The sequence below is a fragment of the Paramormyrops kingsleyae genome, chromosome 25 (genome assembly GCF_048594095.1).
Source record: "Paramormyrops kingsleyae isolate MSU_618 chromosome 25, PKINGS_0.4, whole genome shotgun sequence".
Classification (NCBI taxonomy): Eukaryota; Metazoa; Chordata; class Actinopteri; order Osteoglossiformes; family Mormyridae; genus Paramormyrops; species Paramormyrops kingsleyae.
The window spans coordinates 10564761-10584828 of NC_132821.1; the positions used below are offsets into that span (position 1 = coordinate 10564761).

Genomic DNA, 20068 nt, shown 5'->3' on the forward strand with positions numbered 1-20068 from the left:
CCTGCTTAAAATTTTCATTCAGGAGATCCTTCTCTAAGTATGTGGCGAAGCCCTTCAGGAGGGGATGGTCCAGACAATGTTTCCTGTACAGTCCCTTCTCCTGCATCATGTGTCTGGAGGTCTGTGGCCACTGCACCTCCCGGGTACGACGCCCCTACCCCCGGGTAGTTACACAATGTTTGAACGCATAAACTACCCTAAACACAAAATAAACACAAACGAGTGATTTATTGTAAACGGAAAGGTCGCTTCTCTTTCCGCTGTCCTCCAACCTTAAACAGCAAGCTATAAAACGGACGGCATGAAAGAAAATACTTCAGGCCACAGAGCTGAATTAGGCCCCGATGACGCAGAGGAAATTGAATAATTCAAACATCCCCTTTTTTTAGCAAGTAACCTGTGGGTCGCACTGGTAAAATAGTTGTTTTTTTTCCTTAAATGGTCCCATTATTCATCATGTTTTTATGCTCCACAAATACTGTAGGTTGTCAGCTTTATTTGCCTGTGTACATTTTATATTGTCTGTCATTGCTTTGACCTCTGTGATTTTGCTAAGGTTATCCTGCTAATTCCCTTGCAAACTGTAAAATAAAAGCGTGATTATTTGAGTAGACGGGCTGTGTGTTTCAGTTCGTCACGTGCTTTGGTGTATTTGCGGTGTATTACAGGTCAGTGTGCCACGCATCAGATAGGTAGTGGCCCAGTCTATAATGCTCCAAATATTTTGAAGGGTTACTCTAAAACTGCTGGGGCTATTGACATGTGTCTGGTCTCTGTGTGGACCACAAATGTTGTGCTCTAATTTGATGCTTAATTTGGCTTTATAGCCTGAGGTAGGAGCTCAAACAGACCTCATTCCAGGCATCCGTACAGACTGTCAGGCCCTTCCGAAGTCTGTTACCCCTCATCTCAGATGTTGATGTTAAACGCTTGAGTAAGTGACCTGTGGGCCGCACTTAAAATACTGTAATACTTGGGGCAACGACAAGGTCTTAAACTTTATACATTGTCAAAAAAAACCCCAAAACAATTGTACTAGAAAAGTGTCACTTTATTTCACATTTAAAGAGTTATTTCACATAAAAACTGCATACAAGAAAATAGTACAGTGCAATCAGGATGTACTTGGGCCAATTGATTAGAAATTAAGAGCTTTAAATTTGATGAATGAATAATCTGCCCAACCTTGCACGGTGGAATAATCTACCCACATCACTTTTGGGAAGAGTAGCAACAATCAAAATGATGATCTTGCCAAAAATTAACTACATGTTCTCAATGGTTCTCAGTCCCTCTCCCCTGAACGATTTCCTCTGCACCCCATAATCGAACAACAGTTCCTCTCCAACATTAATCCTGTTCAGGGCCAAAAGCAAAATAACGTCCTGTCCCCCGACGGCTGGGCTGTACAGTCTTGGCCGGAGGTTTGCCTTCTTATGGGAATGATTAATCAGCCGGCCAAAAGGCTGTATGCCCGGGTGACAGGCACACTCAGACTTATGGCTGTTCCGGAAGAAGAACATGTAGCCAGATTCTTCTTCCTTCGTCGATGAGTGAATCCGCTGGCCCTCAGTGGCTGTGACTACCGGCCCGTGGTAGTCACACACCACCTCACCAGCCTGGAACTGCCGGGTGGCGCAGACTCCCTTCCCCTTCCCCGCAATGTCCATCACCACAAGTCCCTTCCACTTCTGGTTGTGGATGAGCTCCTGGATGTGGCTAGAGTCCACGGCAGTGTCCACCGAACCCACTGGTCTCCAGTCCTTCAGAACGCTGGCCGCGCTGGGAACGTTACTTTTCCAGCCTTGGTTCCTGATCCAAGCGTCGACCCGGGACTCGGTGGGCTGCCGTCTGCCAAAGTGTGCTGTCAAGAACAAAGTAAATTGTTGTTAGTTAAGAAGCCTATGTAGATAGGACCGTTTCACAGTAAAAAATGTCATTAGTGCTACAAACAATACTCACACAAGACATGCCGTACGCGCATCCTCATCTGGGCCTTCAGCCAGCGATCATAGAGCTGCCGCTGAAACCGGCCCGACGTCTGCGAGCGTGCTGTCTTGTCTGGGATGTCGCCATCCAGGGTCACGGGGTGGGTCCGAAGGAGCTGATCGAACGCTGCCTGGACATCCATCTGTTGGTTGGATGCCAGGGCAGCATCCCGTGCGGCACCACGGGCAGAACAGCTGGGTCCTTCCTCTGCGGAGTCAGCGCTGAGATAAAAATTAAAAAAAAAAAAAAAAAAACCCACAAACGTTTAAGGTTAGTGTTCAGTGGTGAGGGCTTTGGTTGTGTGTCTTGATGTTGGTAAGTGTGTTGACAAACAGAAAACATGCCTACCTTGAGTCACCTGCCAGCTTCTTCAGCAGCTTACTGGCCAGCACCACATTCCGCGACTGCTTCATCCGGTAGTGCTCGCAGTGGAATGAGTGAGGTAATCGGCCACCAAGGACTTCTCTTGGTCCGTCAAGTCCTTGGTGGCCGTCTCAAAGATGCGCCGGGCCGTCTGGTAGGTGACTGGATCCAGCTTGTATCTAAAATACAAAAATACATTTATTAATACGTCTCACACAACACGTATGTAGAACATATTATAGGGGGAATTAATCATGACGATCAGCTCACTTTTGGTGCAGCCGGTTGAGGTCATTCGAAGCGTTGAACGCCGGCCTGCCTGCGGTGGAGACGAAGAACCGTTTGTCTCCTCCCAGGTCATCCAGTGTCGTCCGGCTCCTCTTGGAGCTCAGGAGCTGTGGCCGTACCTGGGTGAAGTAGATGTCGAACCACTGTTGGCAGAGGAAAACAGATTAAATCGCTGCTCTTGAAATAAACTATGAAATAAATCTTATCAAACTTGATATACTTACCGTCTCCTCCTCAGAGGACAATGCAAACGTGGCCGCTTGCTGCGCCGACGTCTTGTGTTCCTTCACCACAATCACCGTATGGTCGGCCTCGGACGTGCTCCTGGTCATCCACTCCTGGACCTACACAATACAATGATGTCCCACTGATAAATAAGAGTATCGGCAAAAAGGAAAAGTGAAGACAAAAAGATTACAACACTTACGGTCATGTGCTCCACCACGCCTGGTGGCTGGAGATGCTTCAGAATGACCGTGGCCTCCAGGTAGTAGAGGACAAGGCAGCACTCTGCACACTCCAGGGGCATCTCCTCCGGATACACCTTGCCAAGGACTGCCAAGAAGTCGTTCTTGGCAGCCCTCAGCACGGCCCAGCAGTCCTCTGGACTCTTCTCTGGGCTCATCTCCGTGACATGACTATGTGGGTGGGAGAAGAAAATTCAATTACTGTCAATCCTAATCAATACAGTACACATTTTAATAAAATGTGCTCACAATGTAAAATGGCTCTGCTTCTCCATGCAGTGCACTCCAGGAGCAGTGAGGGAGATAAAAAAATAAAAACATCATGAGTGTGTTAAACACAGTAGAGGAGATGTATAATCAAATCATAATATGGAATTTAACGGGTGTTGACAGTTGAACTTACCTCCTTTGCGTCATCTCCTTACTCACCAACTTTGCAGAGCTCTGCTGGAGTGAGCCCAGGTACTCCACGAAGAACATTGCCTCATTCCACAAGGCAATGTTGTCACGCCGGAGGTCGGTGGCCACGGTGTGGTACTTGAGGAATCTGTCAGAGGAAGGACATGTATGTAAGTATCCATATGTACATAAACTTGTACATGCCACCATGACAATAGTGGGAGGACTGAACTTCCTTGAAGAAAACAGATACGACAATACAACACAAACCTACAATATACTGTTAAAAATCTACATGCTACCAACCTCTTCAGGCTCTTCATGTAGTTGACCTGAGTCTGCCTGGAGAGACCAGCCTCAGTCAGCTCCCGAAAGAAGAGCTTCGTCTTCTCCCTCTCCCTCAGAAATTCAAGGGATGGCTCTTCAGGGTTCACAAAAAACATGAACCTGCTGACGTTTTTCACCTGGAAAATAAAATCGGCATTACTTAATGAATATATTGCGTAGATATAAAGCTCCAAAAAATAATAGAGTGAACTTTTATGGGAGACCTCACCGTCTGCTTGAAATTCTCAATCAGGAGATCCTTCTCCAAGTATGCGGCGAAGCCCTTCAGGAGGGGATGGTCCAGAGAATGTTTCCGGTACAGTCCCTTCTCCTGCATCATGTGCCTGGAGGTCTGTGGCCACTGCACCTCCCGGGTACTGCCATGTGGAAAACATATTTCGTCTTAAAATTGCACCTTCAATTGGCTCACAAGCAAAAGCAAAAGGTATCAATGAAGCTGCAAATCCGAGACACTCATACTCACACTTGAAAGATCTCGCCGTTGCTGACACTGACTGCGTCCTCCGACTGCTCAGTCGCCGAGCTCTCCGGTCGCTGCACGGTTGTACCAGCCACCACAGGAACACTGCTGGTCTGCGCCGCTACTGCTGGGGAGGGGGTGTCAGGCACCACCATGTGGCGACGCTCCAGCTCCTGGATCATCCTTTCAGATAAGTAAGTAAATAAAATAACTGTTAGTAAATGTCATACTGAAGAAACGAAGCGAGATGTGTAAAAAAGACTGAAGAGTTTTCCCACCAACCTGCTCATAGGATTAGCATCATCCATAATGTCTCGCAGGTGCCTGTAGCTGAACACCCTGCCCCACTGCAGAACTTCAAGCGCATCCTGCTTTGCCTTCTCCACTACTTCTTGGATGGCTTCTTTCGAAGATCTCTTCATGCACACCCTAGTCAGATGCACCGAGAGGCTTGCCTGTGTCTTCTTGCACACGGGGCAGAGCAGGAAATGCCTGTTGGAAGTACTGCGGATATAAAAAAAACAACAAAAAAAAACAATTAACAGTTTTATGTAACAGTCAAGGAAGTGTTACTTAAGATTAGATTTAATTAATGATTTTCAGGACCCATTCCAGTCATCATCATCAACATTGTTCATTCCTCAGTGGTTTGGATAAATAACATTTGCATATCTATTGTCATCCTGATGGGTCCCAGACTGAGAAAAGTAATTAGTAAACTACATGATCACAACTACTGAAACATGTTTACTAATTAGTTACATTTATATCAAGAAATATAAGCCCTTTGTGAACACTGCAAATAAAAAAAATGGTATTCTACACTTTAATACTCCTTACTACTAATTTAAAGATAATTAGTATAAAATACATTTTATTTGTATTGCACTTTATATTTCAGCAATCTCAAAAGTGCTACAGAGCAAAAAATAGAGAGATAAAACAGGAGAATCGATAAAGTACCTTAACAAAATGTCTTTCGAAAAAGATGAGTTTTTAGTAATTAAAAAAAGTTGCTTCGAAATATTGTTTTACTTTTGTAGTGGATGCAATTTAAGTTTTAACAATAGTAGTCAGTTTAAGAGACTTAAGCACAGTGTCAGTAAACTACATACAAGGATGAACAAGTTATCCACAGTTTCTACACATTCAAATGCAATAATAAATTGATCACAACTTACGCCTTGGAAGCCATTCTTGACGAGTTGTTCGACAAAAGATGAAACCTTGAGCAGAATCTGGAGCTCTTGTCTCGCTGGAAGCAGAGGTAGAGTAACTGTACATGCGGAGGTCTCCTCTTAATATACCATTCTGACCGCGTCCCCTCCCCCTCGTAGCCCCGCCCACCCCAGCCCCAGTGTCATTCTGAGGGACACTTTGAAAGACAATTTGAAAAAAATGTAACTTTTTAAAAGGATAAGAACTGAATTTATATTTCTAAATAAAGTGATAAATCGATAGTGCAGTTCTAAAACTTCTGCACCAATTCGCCACCACACCACAAATATATAGTGTATACTATAATATAAATTTACCCAAACAGATCCCTTATGTTGCTTGCTCATATACATTTGATTTGTGTCTGCGTTTGCCATTTCAAAACCATGTTGTGACTCTTGGCTGACTTTAATATAAGCTATTGGAGCTGTAATAATTTCCGTTTTACAATACCTTGATTAATGTGGAAGATCCTAATTTAACATACATAGGATGATAATAAAGAATGTTTGCTTTCTTATGCGTCGGTCACGCTAAGCAACCGCAACGCCCGGCATACCATCGGAAAGCTACAGCGACTCTGAGCAATTGTAGCGGAGAAATTTCGCCCCGCCTTGGTAGGGGAAAACTGGCGGTTATTCTACCCAGGGAGACTAAGTAATGAGAGGATCTGAGTCCCTCACCCCGAGTTCTTTTAGTCCCAGTATTTGCGTGTGCAAATATTTTTTACCCGTCCTGCTGCGGGAGGGTGTTGGAAGGCAGGTTCAGGGGACAAAAATGGACACGGTGGCACCCTGAAGTATATACGTTTTCGGCCGGGTACCGATATAATCTGCCGACAACCCTGCACTCCCAAAACCTAGCACGTCGGGTGCGACGCCCCTACCCCCGGGTAGTTACACAATGTTTGAACGCATAAACACAAACGAGTGATTTATTGTAAACGGAAAGGTCGCTTTTCTAATCTTAAACTGTTTGTATTTCAGTGCCTCCTCTGCAGAAGAGGGAACCATCTGTGCTACCCGTGGCGCTGTCCGGATCAAATCAACGGACCGACGTTAAAGATGCTGCAGTTATTCATGTAACACAGTTTACATACCGCTGACACCAATGCCAACTGAAACCAACCGTGATGGAGAGAATAAAACCGCTATCAGTCCTACAGCCGAGTCCGAATCCTATGGATGAGACTTTTATGTTGCAGAGAATCAATATGTAAAAAGCATTTTCTCATATGAAAGGTAAACTTCAGTGTCTGGAGCTTATCCCAGAAGCTACAGAAACAAGGTGAGGAACAACCCAGGATGGGGGGCCAGCCCATCGCAGGGCACACTGACACTCACTCACACATGCATACCTACGGGCAATTCAGTAATTCCAATTAGCCTCAGCATGTCTTTGTACTGTGGGGGGAAACCAGAGTACCTAGAGGAAACCCCACGACAACATGGGGCGAACATGCAAACTCCACACGCATGTAACCCAGGGGGAGACTCAAACCTGGGTCCCAGAGGTATGAGGTGTTAGAGTGGAAAATGTATTACTTTTATCATATTAAGAATGTGTGTTAGCATTATGTAATATATATGTATCAGCCCCTGCGTCTAGTGACAGGGCAGAACAAAGTGGTCCCTAGACGCCAAAGGATGAGAGAACAGGAACTATAACTCTGGGTGGGGAATAGGCTTGTCAACATGGCCAAGGAGGCCTACCCTGGGTTGTGTAGCGTTTCCTGATAAACCTTTGTCTGTAAAGGTACTAGCAGTATTAACAGTTTAAACTACGCCCCATGTAAGCCCCTCCCGCCAAGTATAAATAAAGAAGCCAAGGGACTGCCCGGTGTGACACTGAACTGAGGCGCAGATACTGTCTGTTGCATCTAAGTGAGTGGGCACCCTTGCGCAAGTAAAAGATAAGAAGTGTGCTGTCTCTTTAAGTCCTGAGTCCCAGAAGTGCATGTGTGGAGTGGCAAGTGACAGCGCTTCCTCCACATAGGTAACGGTGAGAGGGGGTCAAAGCTACGGCGCTTTCCTCCAGCTCCCCAACATAAAACTTGGTCCTTCGAGCCGGATCCGGGAGGAAACCAGAGGACGCCGACCAGTCCGCCGACGAACAACACCGAAAACTGTCGACAGTCTCACTCACAGAGAGTGTGTGAAAGACCTGTGACGTGAATTCGTCTACAGGCCGGTGGTTAGGACCGTTCCCGACGGCTGGGGCGACGTCTGACGGGCCTCCGGACAAGAACTAGAAGCACTTCGCGAAAGGATCAGGTGAGAAGCACGACGCTGCAGCGTGAATGAGAACAGACGTGTATTAAGAGACTAGTAGAAGGTCTGCACGTCTGGCCTGGGTGCAACAACATACTGGTGACCAAGGGAGAAAGGACGGGTTTCACCCCTGAAAACTGATACCGCTGTCTCCATAGGAGACAGTAGAAGGCCGTGTCAGTGTCCTCCTGAGGTCTCATGCCAGGGACTTGCACCTAGGGGTTGTTGTTTTTTTGTAGAAAAAATGGGACAGAGTCAGAGCAAAGTAGAATTGGCGGGAGATGAGAAATTTATGGAAGCATACAAAGTAGGAGCAGGAGTTGTGAGTAATCGGAAATGGCAGAAAAGATATAAATTTCCTGGAAATCTGAATACAGGGGACATTCTAAAACTGCAGACCGAGTTAAAATTAGATATACTGGCCAGTTGCCGTTCAGAGAAAGATAAAGCACAAAAGAAGGGAGAATACATGCTGTCTGAAGCTTGGTTAGAGCAAAGCAAACTCCGAGATAAAGCGAGGAAGGAGAAACAGAAAATCAAAAAAGGGAAGTTACAAGCAGCATTGGTTAAAATAGATGAGGAGACATCGCCCACTGCTCCCCCGCATGTGCCCGCGGCTGCGCCACTAGGGCCACAGCCACCACCTTATCATAATCAAAATGAGCCCGCACCTTTGCAAGCGGCTCAGGGAGCGGAGGGAGAGAGACCAAGGTTACATGAAACCAGGGCGACAGATCCACAACTGCAAAAACGCATAAACCCTGAAAGTCGGAGAGTTCAGTGGCATGCAATAGAATCAGATGAGGAAGATGAGCTTCTCGCCCCGATGGTGGAAGTGGCTAATCCAAGAATAGCCCCGGGTGAAGATGGCATAGCCCCACCAGCCACCATATTAGTTTACCGCCCATGGACAGCAGAAGATAGGGCAGCCGCCCTGAAAAGCATCCCTGCCGTAGAGGACGGTGTGCCTGAGTTCTGGACAGCTATGACGGAACTACAGGCCAGCTCTCACCTTAATGGGAGAGAATTATTCCGCTGTTTTAGACAGGTCCTAAATCACAAATGGGAAGACTTGGGACAGTTTGTGAGCTGCGCATCACACCCAAAACTTAAATATACGACGCAGCCAGGGACAGAATGGAGTTATAATAAGGGGAAAAATATTTGGCGATTTCCCCTAGGGTGGAGAGTACCCATAACACCCACTGCCCACATGGAGGACCCAGCTTGATTAATAGCAGCAACTCCAACGGTAGAAAACGAAGAATTAGCGGAAATACCGAAAGAGTTGTGGTCCTCCTCCCCCACGGACGTAGGGATAGTGAAAGGATTCCCTCCACATAAGGTAAAACTGAAAGCTCAACAAGAACCTATAGTTAGGCAATACCCGCTGAAGCCTGAAGCCGAGGCAGGGATAGCGCCAGTCATACAAGATATGCTAAAGTCAGGAATTCTAAGAGAAGCACCCGAGGCCACCTGCAACACCCCCATCTTTCCAGTACAAAAAGGCCAGACGGGGAGGTGGAGGATGGTGCAGGACTTAAGGCCCATAAACAATATAGTGCAGCACGCGGCACCAGATGTTCCCAATCCGCATTTATTACTGCTTAACTCCCTCACGGGAGATAAGAAGTGGTTCTCAGTGATAGATTTGAGCAATGATTTTTCTCAGTGCCACTACATGAGGACTCGCAACATTTATTCGGGTTCACCTACAAAGGGAAGAAATATACTTACACTAGATTACCGCAAGGTTTTTCTGAAAGCCCACATGTGTACACAATGGCCCTCCGCTTCTCTATGCAAACGTGCCCAGTGCTGGAACACAGCCAAGTATTGTTGTACGTGGATGATATCCTAGTCGCAGCCGATACTAAGGAACATTGCCGGCAGACGACCTTGGCTGTGCTCCAACATTTGTACAAGACAGGACATAAGGCCTCGAAAGAAAAGCTACAATATTGCCAGAAGAAGGTCATATATTTAGGTCATTATCTTACGGGGGAAGGGAAGGCGCTCCTAGAAACTCGTAAGCAAGCGATTAGAGAGGCGCCTAAACCAAGGACAAAGCAACAGATGATGTCCTTCCTGGGACTGTGCAATTACTGTAGGGAATGGTTACCAGACTATGCAACCTTAGCACAGCCTTTGCAGGAGTTAATATATGGGAAGGAGATGACACTAAAAGATCAAATACAATGGACCGCCAAGGGAGAGGCAGCATTCGTAGAGTTGAAACATATACTACAAACAGATATAGTATTGGCCCTGCCAAACTATGAATTGCCTTTCATGCTATGCGTAGATGCACAAGAAGGGTATATGAAAGCTGTTTTAACACAACCGTTTGGAACCAAACACAGACCATTAGCGTTCTACTCTAAAAGACTAGACGCTGTGGCAGCAGGGTTTCCAGGCTGTCTGCAAGCATGTGCAGCAGCAGCGGAAGCAGTGAAAATATCAGCAGAGCTAGTGTTATGCCACCCCCTGACCCTGAAAGTACCACATGCCGTATCGCTGATATTGCTCCAGACACCACTACCCTTCTTAATGCACGCTAGACACCTGACCCTGGTCTCACTTCTGCTTTCACAGCCCAATATAACCTTGCAGAGGTGTGGACCATTAAACCCCAGCACCCTCCTGCCGTCTCAGGCAGAGGGAGACGCGCATTCATGTAAAACCATAATAGAAGAACAAACAAAACCCCGAGCTGACATCTCTCAAACGCCCATACCCCAGACTACAGTCCTATTCGTGGACGGGTCTGCATCTAAAGATCAGTATGGCAAAAACAGAGTAGGGTATGCGGTAGTAACCCAAGACAAAGTGATAGAAGCAAAGGCGTTGCCGCCGACCTGTTCAGCACAAGCTGCAGAACTGTATGCCGTCATCCGAGCCTGTGAAATACATGAGGGGAAAGAAATTACAATATACACAGACAGTCAGTACGTTTTCTCAGCAGTGCATCATCATGCCGCTGTGTGGAAAACGAGAGGATTCAAGACGTCCCAAGGGACCACATTAACTCATTCGGCATTACTACTAAGACTGTTAGAAGTCGTGCAGAAACCAAAACTACTAGCACTCTGCAAATGCAAAGCGCATCAGGCCAATGAAACTGAGGAAGCGAAAGGGAATGCTTTCGCTGATCAAACGGCTAAGGAAGCAGCCCAAAGCGCACCGCTCGAAGAGAGCGATGGGCTCTTCCTCATAGAAACTGATGTACTACGAGACGCGCAGCAGAATGCACCAAAGGCAGAAAAACAGAGATGGACTAACAGGGGGGCACAGGAAAAAGATAATGTGTATGAAGTGGACGGGAAGCCAGTCCTTCCACCGAGTCTGTATAAAACAGCAGCTTTAGTGAGCCATGGGAAAACCCATGTCTCAACAGGAGGGATGGTACATATAATACAACAACACTTTTACACAATAAATTTTTCTGATTTTGCAAAAAACTATTGCAGAGCGTGCATGATTTGCTGTAAACATAACGCACAAGGGAACATGAGACCCAAGCGAGGCCAGTTCCCCATGCCGGAGCAGCCGTTTCAAACAATACACATGGATTTCATAGAATTGACGTGGTCACAAGGTGCAAAATACTGTTTGGTAATAATAGACACCTTTTCAAAGTGGGTAGAAATATACCCAGCAAAACACTGTGATGCAATCACAGTAGCTAAATGCTTAGTGGGACAATTCTTTCCGACATATGGAATCCCCGAAATAATACGATCAGACAACGGCTCACATTTTGTAAATAAAGTACTAGATTTATGCTCACAAGCACTAGGATTCACACTAAAAAATCATTGCACATACCACCCCCAGAGTGCAGGTCTAGTGGAGCGAACTAATGGAACAATAAAAAATAGGCTAAAGAAAACCATGGAAGAAACAGGCAGACCATGGCCAGAATGTTTGTCACTAGTGAAACTATGGATGCGTATCACGCCTGCGGTCAGTGGACTGACCCCCTTTGAAATAGTATACGGGAGACCGTTTCCGTTGATAGGGGAAACTACTGACGTAGGGAAGGCGGGACATGAGCAAACGCTTGCGGATTGGATGAGCAGATTGCTCGCTAAACAAAGCGCTCAACATCCTAGTAATTTGCCAGAAGCATCTGTGTCTGTGTTGCAGGATTCTGTGAAGCCTGGAGATTGGATACTGATAAAAGTCCTGCAACGAAAGGATTGGACTACGCCCCGGTGGGACGGACCATATCAAGTACTCCTGACAACACCCACTGCACTGAAGATTGCGGAAAGACCGTCGTGGATTCACAAAAGTCACTGTAAGCTCATAAAGCCCCTGCCAGACGCCTCACTCGCGGAGTAGCAGTGGAAGTCCGCTACAAAGGCACGAAATACAATAGGTTTTCGCTGTCTCAACCCGGTGAAGAAACCAACTGAACTGCACTCCTTTAGGATGGCTCTGACAGGGTGTTCTTGGTGGGCTAAAGGTCTGATTACAGGTCTTTTCGTTATACTAATTATACTGATATTACAATTTGGAGATGAGAATGTGGATGTAGGGAAAAAGTGGACCCCGGATGGGATTCACCTCACCCGTATAAATGGAGATGCACAACATCCGTTCCTACAGAATTACTGGTACAGATATGTACATGACGCTGTGAAACAAAAGAATCTGTCTAACTGTTATGTTTGCTCTGTCATGCCACACCATAGTGAAGGCCCAACCTTAACCGGGAAACCTATGAACAGATCCCAGGCTAAATGTGCTTCCTCATTCGGAGGCGTCGGATACCAGCACATAGGTATTAAAATAAATGACACAAACCCATATGCCCCAGGGATCGACAATAACACTTGTGATCGACTATTTTGGATTGACTTTAAGGTCACCAAGTCCAATAGTTCATTCCCGTTCCCGGTCCTTATGAATAAAGACCCGAGAACATTCAACCATACTATGTGCTATGACCAAATGAATGGCACAAACCCCCTAGGTAACACCACAAACTGTGATCAAATTGCTGTTTCAGGTGAAGGAGCACCAGTCAACATGTCAGGCCCCAGCAATGGGTCCTATTGGGTGCAAGGCGTAGCCTGGTTGTGTGGTAGCCGTGCTTATTTTGTGTTACCACCCGGCTGGTACGGAGTTTGTGCACCCATTTATGTTTCAGATCACACCTATGTAATAAGTACCGAGGACACAACTAAACGACGTAAACGCAGCACGGAAGAAACCGTGAAACAACATGATAGCGTGTGGGGAACAGATGTCCCCGACGATCAAAAGTTGTGGTCCGAAGGGAAGAAAGTAATACTTGCCTTGTTTCCACAAGTAGGAGTAGGAAAACTACTGCTCCGCGTAGAAACTCTGACCTACAGATTAGGTTTGTTCATGAATGCTTCCATAATAATAGAGCAGCAACAAAATAAAGAATTGGATATAACCCGGCAGATGGTGATTCAGAATAGAATGGCACTAGATCTCCTCACTGCGGCGCAGGGAGGGGTGTGTGTACTACTGAATCAAACCTGCTGTACTTATATTCCTGATAATGTACATTCTTCCAACATGACGAATGCCTTGCAAAAGCTGAAAGATCTACGGACGGTGATGACCGAAGAAAAGAGCCAGCAAGGGTTCTCTTGGTTGTCCTGGATCACCACCGGAGCATGGTGGACCATTCTGATGAAAATATGTGCACCATTTCTGTTGTTTTTTTATACTATTTTTCTGCTGCTGTATCACTGTGATTCCATGTCTGAAAATGCTGATTAATTCTGCTCTACATTCCGCGTTTCGAGCTCAAGAAAATATGTTGTTGTCCCTTACCCAAAATATGGAGACGGACGAAGAGAAGGATGGAGAGCCCGGAGAGGTGTAACTCACAATGACGGACGGTCCAAAAACCTAAAGGGCGTGGACCACTCCTGAAGCTCGAGGAGACCCTCAGTGTGATTCTGCCTTCTTACAATTAACATGATAAACAGGAGGGACTGTTAGAGTGGAAAATGTATTACTTTTATCATATTAAGTATGTGTGTTAGCATTATGTAATATATATGTATCAGCCCCTGCGTCTAGAGACAGGGCAGAACGAAGTGGTCCCTAGACGCCGAAGGATGAGAGAACAGGAACTATAACTCTGGGTGGGAAATAGGCTTGTCAACATGGCCAAGGAGGCCTACCCTGGGTTGTGTAGCGTTTCCTGATAAACCTTTGTCTGTAAGGGCACTAACAGCATTAACAGTTTAAACTACGCCCCATGTAAGCCCCTCCCGCCAAGTATAAATAAAGAAGCCAAGGGACTGCCCGGTGTGACACTGAACTGAGGCGCAGATACTGTCTGTTGCATCTAAGTGAGTGGGCACCCTTGCGCAAGTAAAAGATAAGAAGTGTGCTGTCTCTTTAACTCCTGAGTCCCAGAAGTGCATGTGTGGAGTGGCAAGCGACAGCGCTTCCTCCACATAGGTAACGGTGAGAGGGGGTCAAAGCTACGGCGCTTTCCTCCTGCTCCCCAACATATAACGAACCGAATCAGGCTTAATCAAGATAGGTGATCTATCACTTTAACGATCCCCAAAATTAACCTCCTGGACCGGACAAATACAAATTAACGAATGATTAAACATTATATGCGTCTCTTTTTGTATGTTTTCTAAATAAGACCGCGTGCCCATACCCAACTGTAATAGCGATTAAAGCGATCTATTCTTTTAGTATTTATGTTAAAGCAAGACATTTATTTTATTACTGTTGTGGGATTAATCTTGGGAAACACTTAAATTTAATAAGCACAAAAACATATGACATAAACACGACTGTATTTTGTGTTTTACGGCTTTTTTGGAGGTCACCGACTCCGCTGTTTTGAGAATTACTGACTGTCTCGTTCGAATTCGTGATTCCCCCCGCTCCCTCGCGTACCCCCTACAGCCTCTTGCGTACCCCAGAGGGTACGCGTACCCTAGTTTGGGAACCGCTGCACTAGAGCTTTCATTGATCATTTCATTGTTTTTCATAAAATTAATATTTTAATATATATAAAATATTTCTCATATCTGGATTGCATACGATAATTAGGGTATATATACAAACGTATGACATGTGAAAGAAGCGCTAAAATCTCATAAATCGGTGAAGTTTACACATTAGTTGTAGTCAAACCATTAAGTCTTCGCAATGCTGCCATAATCACTGAGCGGAGTTTCGAATTGGTCCTGCCCATCCATGTACCCATATAAGGCTACTGCGTGACATCTCGCTCCGCCCACATCTCGCCCCGCCCCATCCCGCAGGCTGCAGCGAACACCTTCTCGAATCACTCAGCTGTCCCAGACACGTAATACGCATACGTTCTATGGGACGTCAAACGCCTCGCTGTATGATTGGCCGAAATCCTCGCCCCCCCGCACCCCCACCGGCTATATAAAGGTAAGCGCAGCGTGCACGGTGTAGATCCTCCGATAAAGAGTCGAGTCGCACTTGTTTATTTCTCTGGTTTCCGCCAAGAAACAGGGTTATTCTTTTATAAAACCAAGTGCAGACGTTTTTTTCAACCGAAGGTCACCTAATCTTCGCTGGTGTGATTTTCAGGCGACTGACTGAGATACGGAATCAAAAAGGTGAGCTTTATTTTAACACGGTAATTTAATTAGATAATTGTACTTACGATTTATTGTCTAATAGATATGTGAGTATTATAGGATAGTCCGACATAAGCTAGTCAACAAAAGTGCTGTCTGTTAAATAAAGGAGGCTGTTTTTCTTTAAATGTCTGCGGCGCTATTTAGAGACTAATACAATGTTAGTATTGTAATGTATTGGTTTTTCGTTTGCCAGTCATATATGATGCACTGAAACCGACTTTCGCCACTGGTGTGTGGATGGGTGAATGTGAGGCATGTATTGTAAAGCGCTTCGAGTACTCGTAGGAGTAGGAAAGCGCTATATAAATGCAGTCCATTTACTTTATGGGCGGCGTAATACTATGGAAGATCGTAATATTGCGAGATGTTCGATTTGCGACGGTTTTTAACAAATCCGTAGGTTCCTATATATGCGAAGTTTTTTTTTTTTTGTACCAAATGTTCTTATGCTCAGTTTGGTTAAAATTTAATTACTGCAGCTTGGTCTAGTGGTGGAGTACTATTATCCTGTTTCGGACGTTTATTGGTTACCGTGGTTTTTTTTCTTCCCCAGAATGTGTGTGGATATCGTCAATATCAGTGAGTGGCCGACGCAGATGTCCCAGGCGATTAAGAAGGCCTTCCGCCGCCTAAGGGCGGCGCTGTCAAAAATCAAGCGTCGCTGTATAGCAGCCGTGAAGGCTCTGCGGCCTGAGGTGTGCCCCCTGCCGATCGTTACTCTGGGGAAAGATGAGAGTGCGAGTTCCCCAGATGAGCAGGATGTTGACCTGTCGGAGTGGCTGGAATGGGACTCCTCTGAAGTCTCTTCTCATGAGGCCGATGAAGCTGTTCCTGGGAAATCCAGTGTGTCCTCGGAGGGGCCAGGCTGTGACAGTGATTCGAGCTGGTCTGATGACGACGGTGATGACAACTCTGAGAATGCTCAGCTCTGGGAATCCTTCCGCAGTGATGACCCATACAATCCGCTGAGTTTCTCCTCTGTGGTGACATCTCAGGCCACTTGCCCACCAGAGGGCTGCACTGCAAAGGCTGGAGGGACGCAGGTGGAACATCTCTGTGATGAGGAACAGCGGCGCCCTCTGCAGGAGGAGATGCCCACTACAGGTCACAAAAAGGTATAATTTGGATGATATCACTGTGCCTCTGTGTTCCAGTCCCACAGGGAGACGCATTCTTTTTGGGTTTCACAACATCTTCAGTAATGCGTTAATACAAATGCAGTGAACAGCTAATGTATGTGGTTGGTTATGTGTTGCGCTCTTTGTGTAACACTCCAGGTTTCGTTTAACGCCTCCCCTTTGTTATTGCAGGTGACCTTCAGTGAGAAGGTGGAAGTGCGCCCTCTTGTGGCCTGGGCGTTTGCCAGCCGGGTTGCCCGTGATGGATCCTGCTGGTTGCAGATGGCCAGAGACAGAGACCGGTTCCGGAGGAGGGTGGAGGCAGCCAGTGATGTCATTGGGCCTGTCCTGCTCCCCCAGCACAGAGCAGCAGTTTGGGAGAGGCTTGGGAGGGGCTCCTCCACCTCCTCCAGACACCAATACCGGGAGGACTCTGAGTAGGAGAAGTACTTTTGTATACTGATTCTATAAACTTTTTTATATGACTATTTTCAAAAGAGTTGCTGATTTTGTAATACTGCTGCAGCATTCTCCACATGCTAATCACTGCCCCACATCGAATTGGCACTTTGCTCTGCCACATATCACTTTACTACCCCCTTTTGAATGTTGCATCGTAGTGCTGGGCGATAAAACGATCTCGATTTTATATCGATTAAAAAAAATGAGGACGATCATGATGATAAACGGACTATAAAACTCGATCAACCAAGTTTGCTCCATTTTAGAGAATGGGCCGAGACAGACAACTCGATGGCCTATCAAGCAGAGCGTTTACTGAACGCTAGCACAACAGCCAATCACCGACCCCATTGTAATTTTGCCCATCCTCCCTTAAAGAAGCAATGGGTGCGTTTGAGTTGTTGAGCCTTAGGTCTGTCTGCAGCTGACGTGACGTGGAGCACGATCTGCCGTCGGCTGCAGGGGTGGAGTATAAACCGACTGCAGCCAAGTCGGACAACTGCTACTCCTTGTGTGCGAGACCTGACTGCAATGGCAGCACTGCCAGAAGGGTGTAGATCTATACAAATATCACCTGCATGCACATTACTACTTTTACAATAACCAACTCCTGATACAAACTGTTAGCAGTGAATAAAACTATTGTGTACAGTGGCTCTGTGTAAAAAGAGCTGCCAGGAAAAAGATCAAATACATGTATTTCAAGGATTCAAATTTTTTATGTACAGAGTACAATGCAATTCTTACTTGAATGCCTTCACAGACTGGACGATTAAACAAAGCAGTGCAACATTACAGTAACTAACAAATAAACCACTAACATGTACTGTTAGAGCATTTATGTAACTTATTTAAACTTTATTTTACCAGGTAAATGAACTGAAAACCAGTTCTCACTGCTTTACGTTCTTTTCGGGAGAAATAGCAGATAACGCATTGGAACTTCCTGGGATACAAACGTCGTACGCGTGACAAATCTTTAGCCAATAAGGGCGAAGTTGTGTCGTCACGGAGGCGGTTCCAGTTTGTGCTGCACGTCTTGCTCTCGCAAGGATTTTGTACCATGTGACATGGTGACGAGTGCTGACGTTTTGCAGCGCTGGACAAAAAAAATCTAACCATGCTTTGGCATTTTTTTGAATGTGTTTTTGTTTGGTTTAGATACTTTTCTACCTCAGAATTTTAAAAGGTTAAGAGACCAAGAATAGAGGAAGATACTTGTTGCAGTCAGTTCTGTCCTGCTTTATTTTATGTTTGCCCTTTAACATATTTGCAATATTATACAGTTTTGCACATTGTTACATTATTATACGGTTTTGTTCATTTCAGCTATGTTCCTTTGAATACTTGAAAATGAATAACCTTTTATAATTTTAAGGGAATTTTGTATGTAAACAGTAAAATTTGTTGGAAAAATAAGTATTTGTTTACTAATATTGTTTCAATCTATTCATTCTATTTGTCAGAATAGGGTTAATTTTATTATTTTGATTATTACATTATTACATGGAACAGCATTGTGAAACTATAATATTGATAATTATCGATATCGGTCAATACAGGAATAAATATTGTGATAATTTTTTTTGCCATATCGCCCAGCTCTACACGGAGGTATTTTTGACTCACTATCAAACACGATGTAAATTTCCCTGTAGTAATTAATACATTAATAGACACAAAAAACCCAGAGGCACACCAACGAAAACACAACGCAATGCTAGTACCAACTAGCAAGAACTAGCTAACCAGCTAAAAATTCGCAATTAACTTCTAAATTATCGAAACTCAGTTACATCGATAAGTACATAAATTACCACGAAACATACACTCACCTAAAGGATTATTAGGAACACCATACTAATATGGTGTTTGACCCCCTTTCGCCTTCAGAACTGCCTTAATTCTACGTGGCATTGATTCAACAAGGTGCTGAAAGCATTCTTTAGAACTGTTGGCCCATATTGATAGGATAGCATCTTGCAGTTGATGGAGATTTGTGGGATGCACATCCAGGGCACGAAGCTTCCGTTCCACCACATCCCAAAGATGCTCTATTGGGTTGAGATCTGGTGACTGTGGGGGCCATTTTAGTACAGTGAACTCATTGTCATGTTCAAGAAGCCAATTTGAAATGATTCGAGTTTTGTGACATGGTGCATTATCCTGCTGGAAGTAGCCATCAGAGGATGGGTACATGGTGGTCATAAAGGGATGGACATGGTCAGAAACAATGCTCAGGTAGGCCGTGGCATTTAAATGATGCCCAACTGGCACTAAGGGGCCTAAAGTGTGCCAAGAAAACATCCCCCACACCATTACACCATCACCACCAGCCTGCACAGTGGTAACAAGGCATGATGGATCCATGTTCTCATTCTGTTTACGCCAAATTCTGACTCTACCATTTGAATGTCTCAACAGAAATTGAGACTCATCAGACCAGGCAACATTTTTCCAGTCTTCAACTGTCCAATTTTGGTGAGCTCGTGCAAATTGTAGCCTCTTTTTCCTATTTGTAGTGGAGATGAGTGGTACCCGGTGGGGTCTTCTGCTGTTGTAGCCCATCCGCCTCAAGGTTGTGCGTGTTGTGGCTTCACAAATGCTTTGCTGCATACCTCGGTTGTAACGAGTGGTTATTTCAGTCAAAGTTGCTCTTCTATCAGCTTGAATCAGTCGGCCCATTCTCCTCTGACCTCTAGCATCAACAAGGCATTTTCGCCCACAGGACTGCCGCATACTGGATGTTTTTCCTTTTGCACACCGTTCTTTGTAAACCCTAGAAATGGTTGTGCGTGAAAATCCCATTAAATGAGTTGATTGTGAAATACTCAGACCGGCCCGTCTGGCACCAACAACCATGCCACGCTCAAAATTGCTTAAATCACCTTTCCCATTCTGACATTCAGTTTGGAGTTCAGGAGATTGTCTTGACCAGGACCACACCCCTAAATGCATTGAAGCAACTGCCATGTGATTGGTTGATTAGATAATTGCATTAATGAGAAATTGAACAGTTGTTCCTAATAATCCTTTAGGTGAGTGTAGTCTT

The 20068-nt window shown here is 45.3% G+C and overlaps 2 protein-coding genes across 3 annotated transcripts; one reads left to right on the forward strand and one right to left on the reverse strand.

Moving 5' to 3' along the window:
• Positions 1-1181: 1181 nt before the first annotated feature.
• On the reverse strand, positions 1182-2525 carry LOC140583077 (uncharacterized). Its single transcript, XM_072707673.1, has 3 exons — positions 2338-2525; positions 1963-2210; positions 1182-1864 (listed from the first exon to the last, which is right to left on the reverse strand). Exons 1-3 carry the CDS (start codon positions 2400-2402, stop codon positions 1266-1268), a joined length of 912 nt encoding a protein of 303 aa, XP_072563774.1. The 5' UTR covers positions 2403-2525; the 3' UTR covers positions 1182-1265.
• Positions 2526-15231: 12706 nt separating this feature from the next.
• LOC140582859 (uncharacterized) lies at positions 15232-17042 on the forward strand. Of its 2 annotated transcripts, XM_072707262.1 has the most exons (4): positions 15232-15412; positions 15990-16131; positions 16432-16551; positions 16747-17042. In XM_072707262.1, the coding sequence occupies exons 2-4, from the start codon at positions 15991-15993 to the stop codon at positions 16993-16995; spliced, it is 510 nt and encodes a 169-aa protein (XP_072563363.1). In that variant the 5' UTR covers positions 15232-15412; position 15990; the 3' UTR covers positions 16996-17042. The 2 variants fall into 2 exon arrangements, with proteins under 2 accessions (XP_072563363.1, XP_072563362.1); XM_072707261.1 differs by having other exon boundaries at positions 15233-15412; positions 15990-16551.
• The last annotated feature ends 3026 nt before the right edge of the window (positions 17043-20068 follow it).

Excerpts from the sequence above, each read along its gene's own strand:
- LOC140582859 (XM_072707261.1), top strand. The coding sequence starts at position 15,991 with ATGTGTGTGGATATCGTCAATATCAGTGAGTGGCCGACGCAGATGTCC. Across the intron at positions 16,552-16,746 it reads CCACTACAGGTCACAAAAAG|GTGACCTTCAGTGAGAAGGT; the intron begins GTATAATTTGGA and ends TTGTTATTGCAG.
- LOC140583077 (XM_072707673.1), bottom strand. The coding sequence starts at position 2,402 with ATGAAGCAGTCGCGGAATGTGGTGCTGGCCAGTAAGCTGCTGAAGAAG. Across the intron at positions 2,211-2,337 it reads AAGCTGGCAGGTGACTCAAG|CGCTGACTCCGCAGAGGAAG; the intron begins GTAGGCATGTTT and ends TTTTTATCTCAG. Across the intron at positions 1,865-1,962 it reads GCGCGTACGGCATGTCTTGT|CACACTTTGGCAGACGGCAG; the intron begins GTGAGTATTGTT and ends TGTTCTTGACAG.